The 15,921-nt window shown below is 38.7% G+C and overlaps 2 protein-coding genes and 2 non-coding genes across 6 annotated transcripts; 2 read left to right on the top strand and 2 right to left on the bottom strand.

Annotated features, from left to right (window-relative positions):
• Positions 1–143: 143 nt before the first annotated feature.
• On the bottom strand, positions 144–234 carry LOC149384262 (small nucleolar RNA SNORD96 family). The gene has a single exon (XR_016301940.1). It is a non-coding gene; the product is annotated as a small nucleolar RNA SNORD96 family (small nucleolar RNA).
• Positions 235–1,191: 957 nt separating this feature from the next.
• Positions 1,192–1,282, bottom strand: LOC149384261 (small nucleolar RNA SNORD96 family). Its single transcript, XR_016301938.1, has one exon. It is a non-coding gene; the product is annotated as a small nucleolar RNA SNORD96 family (small nucleolar RNA).
• A 785-nt stretch (positions 1,283–2,067) lies between these two features.
• LOC149384259 (TMV resistance protein N-like) lies at positions 2,068–14,324 on the top strand. 3 transcript variants are annotated; one of them, XR_016301654.1, is made up of 8 exons: positions 2,068–2,248; positions 5,633–6,138; positions 6,318–6,732; positions 6,834–7,571; positions 7,643–7,969; positions 8,072–9,097; positions 9,203–11,263; positions 13,603–14,324. XR_016301654.1 is itself a non-coding variant. In XM_089628333.1 (7 exons), exons 2-7 carry the CDS (start codon positions 5,654–5,656, stop codon positions 9,716–9,718), a joined length of 3,507 nt encoding a protein of 1,168 aa, XP_089484459.1. In that variant the 5' UTR covers positions 2,068–2,248; positions 5,633–5,653; the 3' UTR covers positions 9,719–11,531. The 3 variants fall into 3 exon arrangements, 2 of the variants coding, with proteins under 2 accessions (XP_089484459.1, XP_089484460.1); XM_089628333.1 differs by lacking the exon at positions 13,603–14,324 and having other exon boundaries at positions 9,203–11,531; XM_089628334.1 differs by lacking the exon at positions 13,603–14,324 and having other exon boundaries at positions 8,072–9,092; positions 9,203–9,370.
• LOC149384260 (pentatricopeptide repeat-containing protein At3g47530-like) lies at positions 9,795–10,731 on the top strand. Its single transcript, XM_089628013.1, has 2 exons — positions 9,795–9,950; positions 10,177–10,731. Exons 1-2 carry the CDS (start codon positions 9,795–9,797, stop codon positions 10,729–10,731), a joined length of 711 nt encoding a protein of 236 aa, XP_089484139.1.
• Positions 14,325–15,921: the final 1,597 nt, after the last annotated feature.

Raw genomic sequence — 15,921 nt, 5'->3', positions numbered from 1 at the left:
AAGGTACGTCTGTTGTTAACTTTGTATTATTGGCACAATTTTTTTTTCCCTATCTGTTGTGTCAGATATTGAACTTCTTACATTCAGGCCAGAAATAAGCAAGTTGATCAATAAACATCAAAACCCTGTGCTTAAGAACATTAATACCTCAGAATTGCAACATATGTCAACAAAGCTTAAAAAGCTATTCAGTCCCAAAAGATGTTGTTTGAAGACTGTTATCATAATCGGTATTATACTCACCACGAGGGAATTTCTCAGCCACCCCTGAGGCGTGACTGGGTTAGCGTCGTTGGATAATAGTTGAGTGGTGGATTTTTGTTCGGGGTCCATCGCAGGTCAATCAGGGCTCGGTACTGGGTCCGTTGCTGGTCAATCCGGGCTCGATCATATGGGTCTTTCGCAGGTAAATCGAGGCTCATTCTGAGTTTCATCAGGATTTTCCATGGCTTTCCAAAAGATATTGATCAAGAAACATTCGTCTACGCAAACAATAGATAGTGCATCACATATTCGTACAGTCACACACGCTTCCTTTTAAATCGGTATAAGAAAATCATATTTCAAAGCAAATGATTGGGTCTGCCATAGCCTGATTCATCGAATGCTCCCGATTGAGTTGGGACCCAAAATTTTAAATCCAGCAAAATATAACTCAAAGATTAGGATTTCTCTTTATTAATATTAAAAAAATTCCGAAATTTCAGCTTAATATTATCATCGAATGACCCCAAAATATTAATTCGCTTAAAGCCCCTAATGAGTTTGGGCGGCCCTGATTACATGATATAAATTTTTTTATCCCATCTCAAATAAAAATGAAAAGGATAAGTACTGATCACCTGTGTATACAATATTCTTTGCACCAATGTCCTCTTGTAAAATGGGACAAATTTATGGTTTGTTGAATAGTTGGAATAATACAATGTCAACGATTTACTTACGAGGAATGAAATTACAAAGTTCACAGGTATTATTTGGTTAGCTATTTAAATGCAGAGGCAATTTTTTTAGAAAGGTGCCATAAACGGGGATAAAAAAAACGATAAGGTACGTCTGTTGTTAACTTTGTTTTATTGGCACAAATTTTTTTTTTCCCATCTGTTGTGTCAGATATTGAACTTCTTACATTCAGGCCAGAAATAAGTAAGTTGATCAATAAACATCAAAACCCTGTGCTTAAGAGCATTAATACCTCAGAATTGCAACATATGTCAACAAAGCTTAAAAAGTTATTCAGTCCCAAAAGATGTTGTTTGAAGACTGTTATCATAATCGGTATTATACTCACCACGAGGGAATTTCTCAGCAACCCCTGAGGCGTGACTCGGGTTAGGGTCGTTGGATAATAGCTGAGTGGTGGATTTTTGTTCGGGGGTCCATCGAAGGTCAATCAGGGTTCGGTACTGGGTCCGTTGCTGGTCAATCCGAGCTCGATCATGGGTCTTTCGCAGGTAAATCGAGGCTCATTCTGAGTTTCATCAGGGTTTTCCATGGCTTTCCAAAACATTCGTACAGTCACACAATAGATTGTGCATCACATATTCGTACAGTCACACACGCTTTCTTTGAAATCGGTACAATAAAATTATATTTCAAAGCAAAATCGGTACAAAGCGAGAAGTTGGCGATGGCTTTCGGGGTTCTCTCGACTCGTCCCGGGACGACGATCAGGGTCACCAAAAATCTCCGCACTTGCGTCGACTGTCACAATTATGCCAAGGCCTTCTCGCGTGTTTACGGACGAGAGGTGGTCTTTAGAGATCGAAATCGGATTCATCATTTTCGACATGGACAATGTTCTTGCAATGACTATTGGTAGAGCATTTATTACTTTATTATACTTAATCCAATGAAAAGTAGGGGATAATTATCTGTATAGACTATTCTTACAATTAATATCTGCTAAAATAAAAATATAAATCTCACATTACAGGGGATAGTTCCATGTATATTCCTATCCGTGTGGTGTGACCAGTCAAAGTGTCTACTATTCAACAACACGGCTTTGCTTTTAGTCAATGCTTTCCCTTGTTACGATATTTTCCGATAATACTTGCAAATCAAACTAAGTAGATTCATATATTCCACCAAAATCACCGATCTGCTCCTCTTTTCTTCCATGGCGTCTTCACTCAGCCTCAGTTCAGTTTGGTTCAATTTCTTTACTTCCGTTTCACTCACCCTCGTTTGATATGTAGCTGATTTTGAAACGCTCGGGTTTGTGATTGCGAATTCGGAGAAAAAGGTATTTTTACTTTCCTTCACTAAATACTAAGGATGGCAATTTCGTGTTCGTGTCGTGTTAATCGTGTTTGCATAAATAATTGTTAGAACCAAATCTGACCATTTATTAATCGTGTTTGATATCTAGATCCAAATCCGACCGTTTATTTTTTTTACAGATCCATAACCGTTTAAATTAAACCATTTAATAGTCGTGTTAAATGGGTATTTAACCGTGTTTAGACATTCGGGCTCAATTAATTGCGATATAATTATCAAAAACATAATATTCATAAGATTAGAATTGTCCTATTTCTTTTTGCACTAACTTCCGATACGTTGAGACTGAGTCACGTGGCTAACTAATACTTTTGTTTTTCCTTTATTCTTTTCTTATTTTTTCACACAAAAAATTTGGCAAATTTAAAACAAATAGAGGTAATAAGTCATTTTACTATAATTGAAATAAAATAAAATTGAATACGATACGTTATTATGAGCCTGTAGTTATTGTGATAGTCAAATTTAAATTGTGATTGTTCGATATGAATTGAATGAAATTGAAATCACATAAAATTGAATGTGATACGTTATTATGAGACTATAATTATTGTGATTGTGAATTGAAATCAAATAAATTGAATATGATACGTTATTGTGAGATGATAGTTATTGTGATTGAGAATTGAATTGAATTAAAATCAAATAAAATTAAATATGGTATGTTCTTATGAGATGATAGTTATTGTGATTGTTAATTGTGAATTGTGATTGATCGATATGAATTGAATTGAAATAAAACAAAATTGAATATGATACGTTATTATGAGATGATATTTATTGTGATTGTGAATTGAATTGAATTAAAATTAAATAAAATTGAATATGATACGTTATTATGAGATGATAGTTATTGTGAATTGAATTGAATTAAAATCAAATAAAATTGAATATAATACGTTATTATGAGATTATAGTTATTGTGATTGTGAATTGTGAATTGTAATGGTTCGATATGAATTGTATTGAATTGAAATAAAACAAAATTAAATATGATACGTTATTATGAGACTATAGTTATTGTGACTGTCAACTTTGAATTGTGATTTTTCAATATGAATTGAATTGAAATCCAATAAAATTAAATATGATACGTTATTATAAGATATAGTTATTGTGATTGTTGTTCCATATAAATTGAATTGAATTGAAATAAAATAAAATTGAATATGATACGTTATTATGAGATAATAGTTATTGTGATTGTCAATTTTAACTTGTGATTTTTTCAATATGAATTGAAATTCAATAAAATTGAATATGATACATTATTATGAAACTATAGTTATTGTGATTGTGAATTGTGATTGTTCGATATGAATTGAATTAAAATTGAAATCAAATAAAATTGAATTTAATACGTTATTATGATACTATAGTAATTTTGATTGCTCGATATGAATTGTGATTCTTATTGCTCCGGTTAAGTCAGTTGGTATACTATTGACTATATATTACCATACGTGAATTGATATTTATACGAATATACTTTATTTTATTATATAATATCAATTTTATGTTTATAATTATAATTTTATGTTTATAGTTATAAATTTATAATTTTACATATATAATATTAATCGTGTTTAAATGGATCGTAATCGTGTTATTACTCGTAATCGTGTTAATTGGATCATATTCGTGCGGGTCGTAATCGTGTTTAGTGTCGACCATTTAATAATCGTGTTAATCGGCTTTTTATCGTGTTACCGTAATCGTGTCGTTTTGAACCATTATTTAATCGTGTTAGCATGTTTGATCCAATTAAGAACCGACCCATTTATTAAGATCCAAATCCGCTTTAAATGGTGTCGTAACCGTTTCGTGTTTCGTGTCCGGACTAAATTGCCACCCCTACAGTAAAAACTCATATTGCATCTCTGGTATATGCTGCTTTGGCTTGATTAATTATAACGGACTACGCCTTTGAAATGTTAAAATACTTATTTAGCTTACATTTTAGATATAACTACTGAATCTGACGTGGCAAAGTTCATTTATAAGAAAATTATAACGGACTATACGTCACTTGAAACGTTAAAATAGTTATTTAGCCAATATTTCAGATATAACTACGGAACCTGACGTGGCAAAGTTCATTTCTGTTATACTTTAGATATTTGTATAACGTTAATTTCTATTAATGGCTACTTATCAAAATTTAAGTTTGTACGAATCTGACATGGCAAAGTTCATTTATGTTATATTTTAGATATTTGTATAACGTTAATTTCTATTAATGGCTACTTATCAAAATTTAAGTTTGTACGTGGCTAGTTAGCTACGTAACCCAATTTAACTTTAACGGGAGTTTTTACTTGTTTAATAATATTGAGCGCATCATTACGGTTCCAACAAAATTGCTGATTTAATCTTTTTTTTTTTTGAGAAAAGGGGCTCGGGGCCATCTATTAGATTAAGGGTAACACACCCAAGATACAGTTTTAGATTTCCTTGATTCAAGGAACAAAAGGAACCTCGATCGGAAAAGATCAACCGCTAACGCTAATGTCAACGCCAAATGCAAATAAAAGTCCAGTTTGTGCACAGAACGCACAATGCGAATAGAGCAAACATCAAGCTCTTTCAGATATCCCTGAATGGATGGTGGAGAGATCCAACCAAACGTGGTCCATCGACCAGGAAGAAGACAAATCTTCTGACTGCATAGACAAAAGTCTAACAGAGTTCCCCGAGCGGAAAGTTGAACGATGGCTAACCCAACTCCAAACCAAAACATAATATTACCTAAAACAAAGTACCAACAGAAACTAAATACACCCAAATCTGAAGCAAACAACAATCCAAATCCAGTACCCATAGCGGCGGAGCGCAACTCCGAATGACAAGCTCCAACACCGCGACGAGACACCCCCAGCCGGAAGCCCGAGACAAGCGGCGGAGCGGAGCTTCCGACGCCGGAGAACGACGACCGGCCACCCAAAACCCACATCCCGAGAGGAGCGGCGGAGGGGGGCTGCGAAGCTGCGAGGAGCAGACCCAGACGATGACGAACGGCGGAGCTGCGCATCTCGGAGAGGCTGCCGGAACAAACCATAGGCTGGATCGGAAGGAATGAACCAGATCTGAAAAAGTTCAAAAAAGAGAAAAGAAAAAAAAAAAACTTGCAGGAAAGGGAAAAGAGAGCTTGAAGGGCTCCCCCCCAGGACGGAGCTTGCCGCAGCAGCAGCGTCCGGGCCCCGGAGGGGACGGCGGCGGCTCAAACACGCCCAAGCCTTACTGAAACTTTTATGCTTCTGGAGAGGGTTTTTTACCGAGCAGGAGAGAGAAACTGAGTATTAAATTCGGGTATCTTTGTTGTTTAGTCTTTGTTTTGTTGTTTAAGTGAGATACTCTCTTTTCTTCCATGGCGTCGCCCAAGAAATACGACGTGTTTCTGAGTTTCAGAGGCGAAGATACACGCCACGGCATCACCGCTCATATCCACAGAGCTTTAAATCATAAGAAAATCAAAACCTACATCGACGACGAGTGCCTCGAGAGAGGCGACGAGATCACGAAGGAGCTTTTGGCAGCCATTGAAGCATCTCGGATTTCGGTGGTGGTCTTCTCAAAAGACTACGCTTCGTCATCATGGTGTCTGAACGAGCTTGTTCAGATTCACAGATGTCGCCGTGAACTCGGTCAGGTCGTTTTGCCCATCTTCTTCGAAGTAGATCCATCGCATGTTCGGAAACAGGACCAGGGAAGCTACAGAGATTCTTTCGAGAGACACGAAAAGAATCCCAAACACACCAAGGACACCATAAAAGAGTGGAGGTCTGCTTTGGAAGCATCGGCGAATTTATCTGGTTCGCATTATTCGGCATCCAACCATTTAGCAAAATTCAGGTTATTATGTATACGTGTATATTTCTGTATTTTCCATGGATTTAGTTTAGATTATATATTGATTCTTCTTTCCTGTTTTTGGTTCTATATATAACTTCCAGTAAATTGCACAAAGTCAGTCAGTTTTAGCTGAAAACACAGCTGATTAAATAACTGATAATTAAGGCTTTCTTGTACAGGAACGAGCCAGCGCTTGTCGAGGACATTCTGAACACTATTCTGAATACATTAAACAAACCTGCAATTCCAGTTGAAATCGATAATTTTGATGGCCTGATTGGAATGGAAAATCACTTCAGAAAAATCAAATCTTTGTTGATGTCCGAAGTGCCGGGACTTCAAATAATAGGTATTTGGGGAATGGGTGGTGTTGGCAAGACAACCATCGCTGAAGCCGTGTTGTCTCGGCTTTTTACCGAATTTGAGAGCTACTACTTCCTGAAAGATGTTAGAGAATCGTCTGAGAAATACGGGTTAGGGAGGTTGCGAAACGAACTTATTGCTAGGTTACTAAGGGACGAGAAGTTGGATTCTGGATCACTCCTTCCGAGTCCGGTACCGAACCACACTAAAGATCGGCTCCACCGGACAAAGGTATTACTTGGATTTCTATTATAAATTGTATGTCTGGTGTTTGCTGATATTCATTATACTCGAATACGACTAGAAAAGAACTAATTCTAATACTCTAATAGGTTCTGCTCATTCTGGATGACATAAGCGAAAAACAGCAGTTGGAATATTTAATCGGCGATCATATCGGCAACGGAAGCCGCGTTATCGTAACCACTAGAGACGAAGCAGTGCTTCGGGGGACCGACATTGATGGAGCAACCTTCATTAAATACGAGGTTGATGTCTTAAGTCTTGAACAAGCCCTTGTGCTATTTCGTTTGAAGACTGACAAAGAGAATCTATTCCCGGAGGAGTACGTGAAGGATGTTGTGGAGTATGTTGGAAGAAACCCGTTGGCCATAAAGGTTTTCGGTTCACACCTTCGTTCTATGCGCAACCCGTGCATAGATAATTGGAAAATGGAATTGGACAAGCTCAAGGAGATATCCCATTGTGGTATTTATGAGAAACTCAAAATAAGCTACGACGCGCTTGGCGAAACCGAGCAGAAGATATTTCTTGACATCGCGTGCTTCTTCAAGGGAAGGAAAAGAGAGTTTGTGGAAAGCATATTAAATAAGTGTGACTTCCACGGGACTACAGGAAGAGAAGGGTTTGGCCTCTTTGCGAATATAGGAATAGATGCTCTCATTGATAAGTCTCTGATAACCTTAAATGGTGAGACCAACAGTCTTGACATGCATGATCTGATGCAACAAATGGGTTGGGAAATTGTACGCCGAGAATCTGGAGAACCTGGTGAACGTAGTAGGCTTTGGAATTCTAAACATGCATATCATGTGTTCGAAAACGACACTGTAAGTACTACTGCTTTATTTTTTTCTTCGATGATGGAAAGAAAATCATATAAACTGTGTGATTGTTTTAGGGGAGTGCTCTAATTGAAGGGATATTTCTAGACGCCTTAAGCCTCGAGGAACATCTACACATGAAATCAAGAGTGTTTCAGAGGATAAAGAAGTTGAGGCTTCTTTCTATATCTAGTATTCCCTATGATTTTCATTCCTACAAACTTTCTGAGTCGGGAGTTTCTAAATTGAGAGTAGAGGCACTCGAATGTTTTCCCGAGTCACTTAGATATCTCAAGTGGGGCAAATACCCTCTAAAATCATTACCAATAGGCTTCAGTGCACGTTATCTTGTAGAACTCGAGCTCATCGGTAGCCAACTCGAGCAACTATGGCAGGGAACACAGGTTTGTAATTAAAGACGAAAAGAAAAAATCTATGTTGCCGAGTTTATTCATATACAAATCTCTCTCTCTAAAGTGCTCATTATTCATATATTTTTGATACAGGAACTAGTCAACCTTAAAAGTATTGATCTAACAAGCTCCAGCTTTCTCCGTCACCTTCCAGATCTCTCTCTCGCGCCAAATCTCGAGGTTATGATTCTCAAATGCTGCTCTGGGTTACTTGAAGTTTGTTGGGATGTTTTTGGAAAGCTCGACAGGCTTTCATATCTCGATCTTAGTTACTGCGATAACTTGGGCTTCCCTAAGAGCATTGATGCAAGAGCACTGAAAACCCTTTCCCTTCAAGGCTGCCCTAAACTCTCGACCTTGCCGTGGATAGCAAGCACAAGTCTAGTGACCTTGGATTTATCTTGTACTCTAATAGTGGAGTTGCCATCGTCTATCGGTTACATAAACACTATTTCCGAGTTGAGACTCGGTTGCTGCAGAAAGCTTGTGAGTCTTCCTCGAAGCATATCTCAACTACACCTCCTCAAAACCCTTTCTTTACGCGACTGCACAAGACTGAAGAGCTTGCCAGAGAGCATCTTTGATCTGGTGTCTCTCGTTGATCTCGATCTGTCCTCATGTTCGTCATTGACGAAGCTTCCAGAGATCACAAAAACAAACACTACTCTGGAAAAGCTTACGCTTTTGTTCTGTGAGATTACGTGCCTTCCCTCGTCGATCGGGAATCTAAACAATCTCAAGCGGCTAAACCTGGGCTACTGCAGAAATCTCGAGTCTGTGGGAGATTTGTGTGATTTGCAGTTGACACATCTCTGGCTGAAGGGTTGTGTGAAAATCCAACGCATATCGGAACTTCCGTACACTCTCGAACACCTCAATGCTCAGGGATGCAGTTCCCTAGAGGAAGTGGTGCAAGTGTCGTGCGGACAAGGACTTTATGAAAGGACAAGAAATAGATTCTGGCATCGTTCTCACAAAGTTACGTGCAGCACTTTCGATACTACGCGGTTTGACCAGTGTTTGCGTTTGAATCAGCGGTCACAAGACAACATTATAACCGCGTTCCAACTCAAACTCTTGCACATGGCCTCTCATTTCTACGCAACAGCTAAATGTGAGGTAATCCCCCTTTTTTTTATTAATATATATCTTTTTTTAATAATCCAAAGATTCTACAATTAAAAGCATAGAAAAATAAGTATTGTGCCAAAATCTTACATCTAGGTCAAAACGCTCCCTGCGGTGACGGCTGTTCTCCCGGGGAGTAACATTCCATATTTTTTCGACTTCCAATGCGTAGATTACACAACCGAGTCGATTTCGGTGACGGTTCCGCTCCGAGAGGACTGGCGCGACGAGGGCATAATGGGATTTGCATTGTGCACCGTCTGTCACGGCAAGGGCCGTTTAACAGATGTTTATTACAAAATCGAGTTCAAAGTAATAGACAAGGCTTGGCCCGAAACGACCGCTGTTTTTTCGGCGGTTGATGCGTTGAAACGCGGCTGTGGGTTAGAAGATTCTTTGGGGAAAAGTGTGGTGATGTGGTACAAGCACTTCGACTACAGTCACCTCCATGGCCGCGCCGTCGAGGCCTCCTTCAGGTTCTGGCTGAAAGACCTTGACAAAGACTGCCGAATTCGCCCTCCAAGGAAGTGTGGGGTCCACATCTTGTGCGCCAAGGACTTGAAGGATATGAATCTGATCCACAGCGACGACAGCGAGACCAGTGATAGGTAGTGACCGCGCGAGGAGGAATGAGCAGCATTCTCTGTATGGAGGAATTTTTTTCACGTCTGGGAAATTTTATCGACGTATGACGCTGAAGGAAATCATGAAGAAACCCCTTTTCTCTCTTAGAACAGCAACGACAAGGATCATGAAGAATCGTTTCTCGTCCTTCAACACAACTCTCATCATTAAAGCCCAGCAACAACGACGAAGACAAAGGGAAAGAGGCATCGAGTACTTGGTATTTCTCATAAACTCGTGTTCAGAACACTCCAAGTTGCTACAAATCCACGCCTGAATAGTCTCTTCCTCTCTCCTCTCCGACTCCGCGCTCTGCCTCGCCTTCCTTTGTCACTCCTTGGCACTGCGAGGCCAGAGTTATTCCCGGAAGTTCTTCGACCACATTGCTTGGCCTTGTTGTCTCCACTATAACGCCATGATCAGAGCCTACTCTGCCACCGATTCAGCCCTCGAAGGCCTACGCTTGTACCGTGATATGCGACGCCGAACGAGTTCAACTCCACGCGCGAGTCGTGAGAGACGGGCATCGATCGGACTCTCACTTGCTCACTACGCTGACTGAGTTGTACTCGCGTTGCGACCGGTTCTCCGACGTGCACAACATGTTCGACGAAATTCCTGAGAGAGACACCGTCACTTGGAACGTCCTGATCTCTTGCTATCTCAGGAACGGCCGGGCCCAGGATGCGCTGGCTCATTTCGAGGCCATGTGGCGCGGCGAGGATGCGTGTGAGCTCAACAGAGATTCATTCTTGCTTGGGCTCCAAGCTTGCTCGGAGCTGCACGCCCCGAACTCGGAGAGAGGATTCACCGTTACATTTGAGGAGCGCGGATTCGGGGACGATACCAATGTGAACAACGCTCTCGTGTCGATGTATTTTCGGTGCGGCCACTTGGAAAAGGCTCTTGCAGTGTTCCGGAGAATGAAGAGAAAGGATGTGATTTCGTGGAACGCGGTGATCTCCGGGTTTGGCGTGAATGGCCGCGGGAGGGAAGCGTAGCCGCGTTCCAGAAGATGGAAAAAGCCGGCGTGTCTCCGAACGAGCAGACATTCTCGGCGGTCCTCTCGGCTTGCAGCCGAATGGGTTTGGTCGACGAAGCGACGTCGTTCTTCAACCTTATGAGCGCCGAGTTTGGGGTGACTCGGAGCGTTCGTCACTACGGAATCATGGTCGACATGTTGGGCCGGGCCGGGCTTCTCGACGAGGCCCACCGGCTCATAACCTGCATGGAAGTCAACCCCGATCGGGATGTATCATTTGCCTTCCTTATAAAAGTCTTGAGATGTACCAATTTGTCCATTTGTCTATCCTCGGCGCTCGGCCTCGTGGGTTTCTTGTTGTACTCAGCTTGCAGAGCAGCCCAAGCCTGCCTCGCCGAGCTTATGTCCTTTATCACAAGAAACGCCTCTGTCGCGCAAGATATGAGAATGGCGTGACGAGCCAACGCATTTTTCTGCTCCGACAAGAGTTCAGCTTTGCCGCCTTTGACGCCGGAGTCAACGACGGTGTCCTAAAGATCCCGACCCTGCAAGTAAGTCTGCAACTGAATACTCCACTTCTCATAGTTGCTTTTTCCGTCCAAACGCTCGTTGACGATCGAAGTAGGTGTTTCCATTATATATTACTAGCACTGCTTATATGTTTGTTTGAAATGAGAATATATATTGTCAAGGACCAGGGCCGGCCCTAATGGTAGGCCACTTAAGCAAAGGCTTAAGACCCCAAATTTTTTGTGAAAAAGGTTTAAAAAAAAGGCCTCATATTTTTGAAAAAAGGCCTCGAATTTTTTATAAAATAAACTATGTGAAATTTGTTGTCATTAGCCCATTTTACACTTCTTGTTAGGGGAATAACCTAAGTTTCATTTAATTAAGCAAATAGCCCATTTTTTCTTAGCAGACAATTATACCATTCGCGAATCAGTTAATTAATTAACAGACTGAATTGAGTTACGCTAATTAATTAACTAAATGTTTGGATTGGAAATTCACAAAAAATTTACAAAAATCAGAACTTGAGTTAATTCATATTCAAAGCATTCAAATTCCTATTCAAAGCATTCAATTAATTAACCTAATTCCTAATTCAGTCAGTTAGTAAATTAACTTTACTCACAAAAAAAAAAAATCAAAACCTAAGCTAATTCTTAATTCAACCAATCAGTTAATTAATTATTCTAACTCAATTCAATTAGTTAATTAATTAACTGATTCGCGAATTAGCACTGATTCAACAAAATAGCTCAACAATTCAACAAACCGATCGATCGATGGTAGACAGAGCCGTAACGGACTCAACAGCCCATGGGTGGGAGATCAGAGGCGATTTTCTCGGTATTGCCGTTCCGGAAAGACGGGTACCGAAAATCACGAACCCAAAAACATTTTCTCTTTTTTTTTTCTTTTAATTTAAGAAGACAATGTTAAAAATTGCTCTTAAAAAAGTCATACTATTACTTTTGAATTTTATATTTATTTATTTTTGTAATGCCTCGTTTTAATGTTTCGCTTAAGGCCTCAACAATCATTGGGCCGGCCCTGTCAAGGACGCTATAAAGAAACTATACTTTGTTTTATTTACTTGACCCCGTAATACGCTTTTTAAAGTATAGTTAGGCCATGCTATAATTTTCGTCAATGCTTTTTAAAGTGTAATAACGATGTTAATACGCTTCTCTAGGTGGGTGAAACTCTATTATAAAGAAGCTATATTTTGTTTTATTTACTTGACCCGAATACTTAGGCCGTTATAAAGGTCGTCCACTCTTTTATATTGTCAAAACGATGATAATACGTTTCTCGGGATGTGCGAATGAAACTGGGTTTTCTTTCCACGTGATTTCATTTGGAGTCTTAAGTGTGAACGTATAATTCGTCTTATATTTGGAGAGAGAAGAAAATTTAGGAAAAAAAGAAAGGGATGGGTAAAGACAATACTAAGGCTTTGTTCGGTATAGAGGAGGGAAATATGGAAGAAGGGATTGAAGTGGAGGGAAATGAAAGGAAAATAAATGGATGGATTGTATCTTTCAAAAAACTTGATTGGTATGTTAAGAAGAAAGATTAAAATCCATCCACTTGTTGTTTGGTATAAATAATAAAGAAAAACATGACTATTTTTTATTATACTAATGACATTAATAACTCTTTTATTATATGAGACCAAATTGTGTAATTTATCCAAAAATAATTTGAACAATTTAATATATATTTATATATTGTAAAATATGTGAGTAAAATAACTATATTGTCTACATATCAAATATATAATCAAGGTACATAAATAAAAGTATATAACATTAATTTTAAAATTATGTTTAATTTTTACTCATTTTTGTTTCACATCCAAAATAATTTAGAAAATAAATTGTGTATAAAATAATTAGATACTATGAAATTGTATCAATAAATATTATAAATGTAATTTTCATGAATAAAATGCTATGGATTTCTACAATCCTTCCAAAATGGAGGGGAAAGTTTTTTGGTGGGTCCCACGGATACAAATCCATCCCTCCATTTTTTCTCTTCCTACCAAACAAAGCAAATGTATAATCCACCCCTCCAAATCTCTCCTATATAATCCATCCCTCCTCTTTTCTCTCATACCAAACAAGGCCTAAGAGAACGGCATAGTAATTATGGTGCTTACTTAATTTAATACAAAGTTTACTTTGTTTTTTGTTTTTTTTTTACCACACGACATACATAAAGAAAGTTGACTTTGAGGAATATATACACCATATAAAATCGTGTTTATTAAACAATACATATATATATATATATATATATATATATATATATATAATAGTAATAATAACAAAAAAATCTAGGAAATATATAACAAAAACACCTTCAACCCCGATCCCAGCACGTGGAGAGCCTTGCTCGGGGCTTGTAGGCTCCACGGCTGCGTCGACCTTGCTGAGCTGGCGGTCGCTCGTCTCGTCGCCATCGAGGCCCAAGAAGGCGGAAACTACGCTGTGCTGTCGCAAGCCTATTCGTCGGCCGGCGACTGGGACAAGACTTTTGAGGCGAGGAAGCAAGTCAAGAAAAACGCGATGGTGACGGTCGCGGGCGGAGCGCCATCGAAGTCGACGGAGAGGTCCACGAGTTCGTCGCGGCCGATATTTCGCACCCGCGGTCGCGCGAGATCTATTGGGCGCTCGGGGAGATCGTACGGAAGCTGAAGAAGACGATCAAAGGGTATGAGTTTTACGTGTCGTCGGAGTTGCACGGCGAGAAATTGGCAATCGCTTTCGGGCTTCTCTCGACTCGTCCCGGGGCGACGATCAAAGTGACCAAAAATCTCCGCACTTGCGTCGACTGTCACGATTTCGCCAAGGCTTTCTCGTGGGTTTACGATCGAGAGGTCGTCTTTAGAGATCGAAATCGGCGGATTCATCATTTTCGGGACGGACTTTGCTCTTGCAATGACTACTGGTAGAGTATTTTATTTTTTATTTTTATATATTTATTTCAAGAAATACTGATCACCTGTGTATACAATATTCTTTGCACCAATGTCCTCTTGTAAAATGGGACAAATTTTTGGTTTGTTGAATAGTTGAAATAATAAAATGTCAACGATTTACTTACGAGGAATGAAATTACAAAGTTCACAGGTATTATTTGGTTAGCTATTTAAATGCAGAGGCAATTTTTTTAAAAAGGTGCCATATCTTTGAAACGGGGATGACAAAAACGATAAGGTACGTCGTTGGATAATAGTTGAGTGGTGGATTTTTGTTCGGGGTCCATCGCAGGTCAATCAGGGCTCGGTACTGGGTCCGTTGCTGGTCAATCCGGGCTCGATCATGGGTCTTTCGCAGGTAAATCGAGGCTCATTCTGAGTTTCATCAGGATTTTCCATGGCTTTCCAAAAGATATTGATCAAGAAACATTCGTCTACGCAAACAATAGACAGTGCATCACATATTCGTACAGTCACACACGCTTCCTTTTAAATCGGTATAAGGAAATCATATTTCAAAGCAAATGATTGGGTCTGCCATAGCCTGATTCATCGAATGCTCCCGAGTTGGGACCCAAAATTTTAAATCCAGCAAAATATAACTCAAAGATTAGGATTTCTCTTTATTAATATAAAAAAAATTCCGAATTTTCAGATTAATATTATCATCGAATGACCTCAAAATATTAATTCGCTTAAAGCCCCTAATGAGTTTGGGCGGTCCTGATTACATGATATAAATTTTTTTATCCCATCTCAAATAAAAATGAAAAGGATAAGTACTCTAACTAAATAATATAGTTGAATTCTTAAAGTAATTTCTAATCATTAATTTTTAGTTAAAATTATGATATTTTTTTTATTTAATCCTTAATTTTTTTAATCGAATCCGTATCTTTAATTTTAATTATGTCTTAAAACTTTATTAAAATTTATTTAATTTGATTCTAGAGATGAAATTAGAAAATCACTACAAAATTATATTTAATTTAGTATTTAAGGATGATATTAATTTCGATTTGACGATCAGAAACATAAAAAATCTCCGCACTTGCGTTGACTGTCATAATTACGCCAAGGTGTTGTCGCGTGTTTACGGACGAGAGGTGGTCTTTAGAGGTCGAAATCGGATTCATCATTTTCGACATGGACAATGTTCTTGCAATGATTATTGGTAGAGCATTTATTACTTTATTATACTTAATCCAAATGAAAAGTGGGGGATAATTATCTGTGTAGACTATTCTTGCAACAAACATCTACTAAAATAAAAATATGAATCTCACATAATAGGGGATAGTTCCATGTATATTCCTATATGCTTTTAGTCAATGCTCTCTATCAAACAGATGACGTGGATGACGTGCTTAGCACACCTTATAACAGAATTAAGTTAAATCAGTTTGTAACTAATTGCTTACGTGTAATACAGGTAGTTAGTCAAATCTACTCTGTATATACACAGCCTTTAAGCTAATGAGAAAGTATGATCCCATTTGCCAAACAACGTTCCATCTCCGCCTTTTCTCTCTCTCTCTCTCTCATCTCTACCTTGTTCCAATATTTTCAAGATTGCCACTTGGTATATGATAATACTTGCAAATCAAAGTCAAACTAGTAGTAGGTAGATCCATATATTCCACCACATGATAATATTAATCTAAATAATATAGTTGAATTCTTGAAGTAATTTCTAATCATTAATTTTTAGTTAAA

Source organism: Urtica dioica, chromosome 10 (assembly GCF_054948205.1).
Source record: "Urtica dioica subsp. dioica isolate 48M chromosome 10, U.dioica_male_clone48M_v1_H2, whole genome shotgun sequence".
NCBI lineage: Eukaryota > Viridiplantae > Streptophyta > Magnoliopsida > Rosales > Urticaceae > Urtica > Urtica dioica.
Note: the sequence above shows the minus strand (reverse complement) of the source record. Positions and strands in the feature narration are given on the sequence as shown.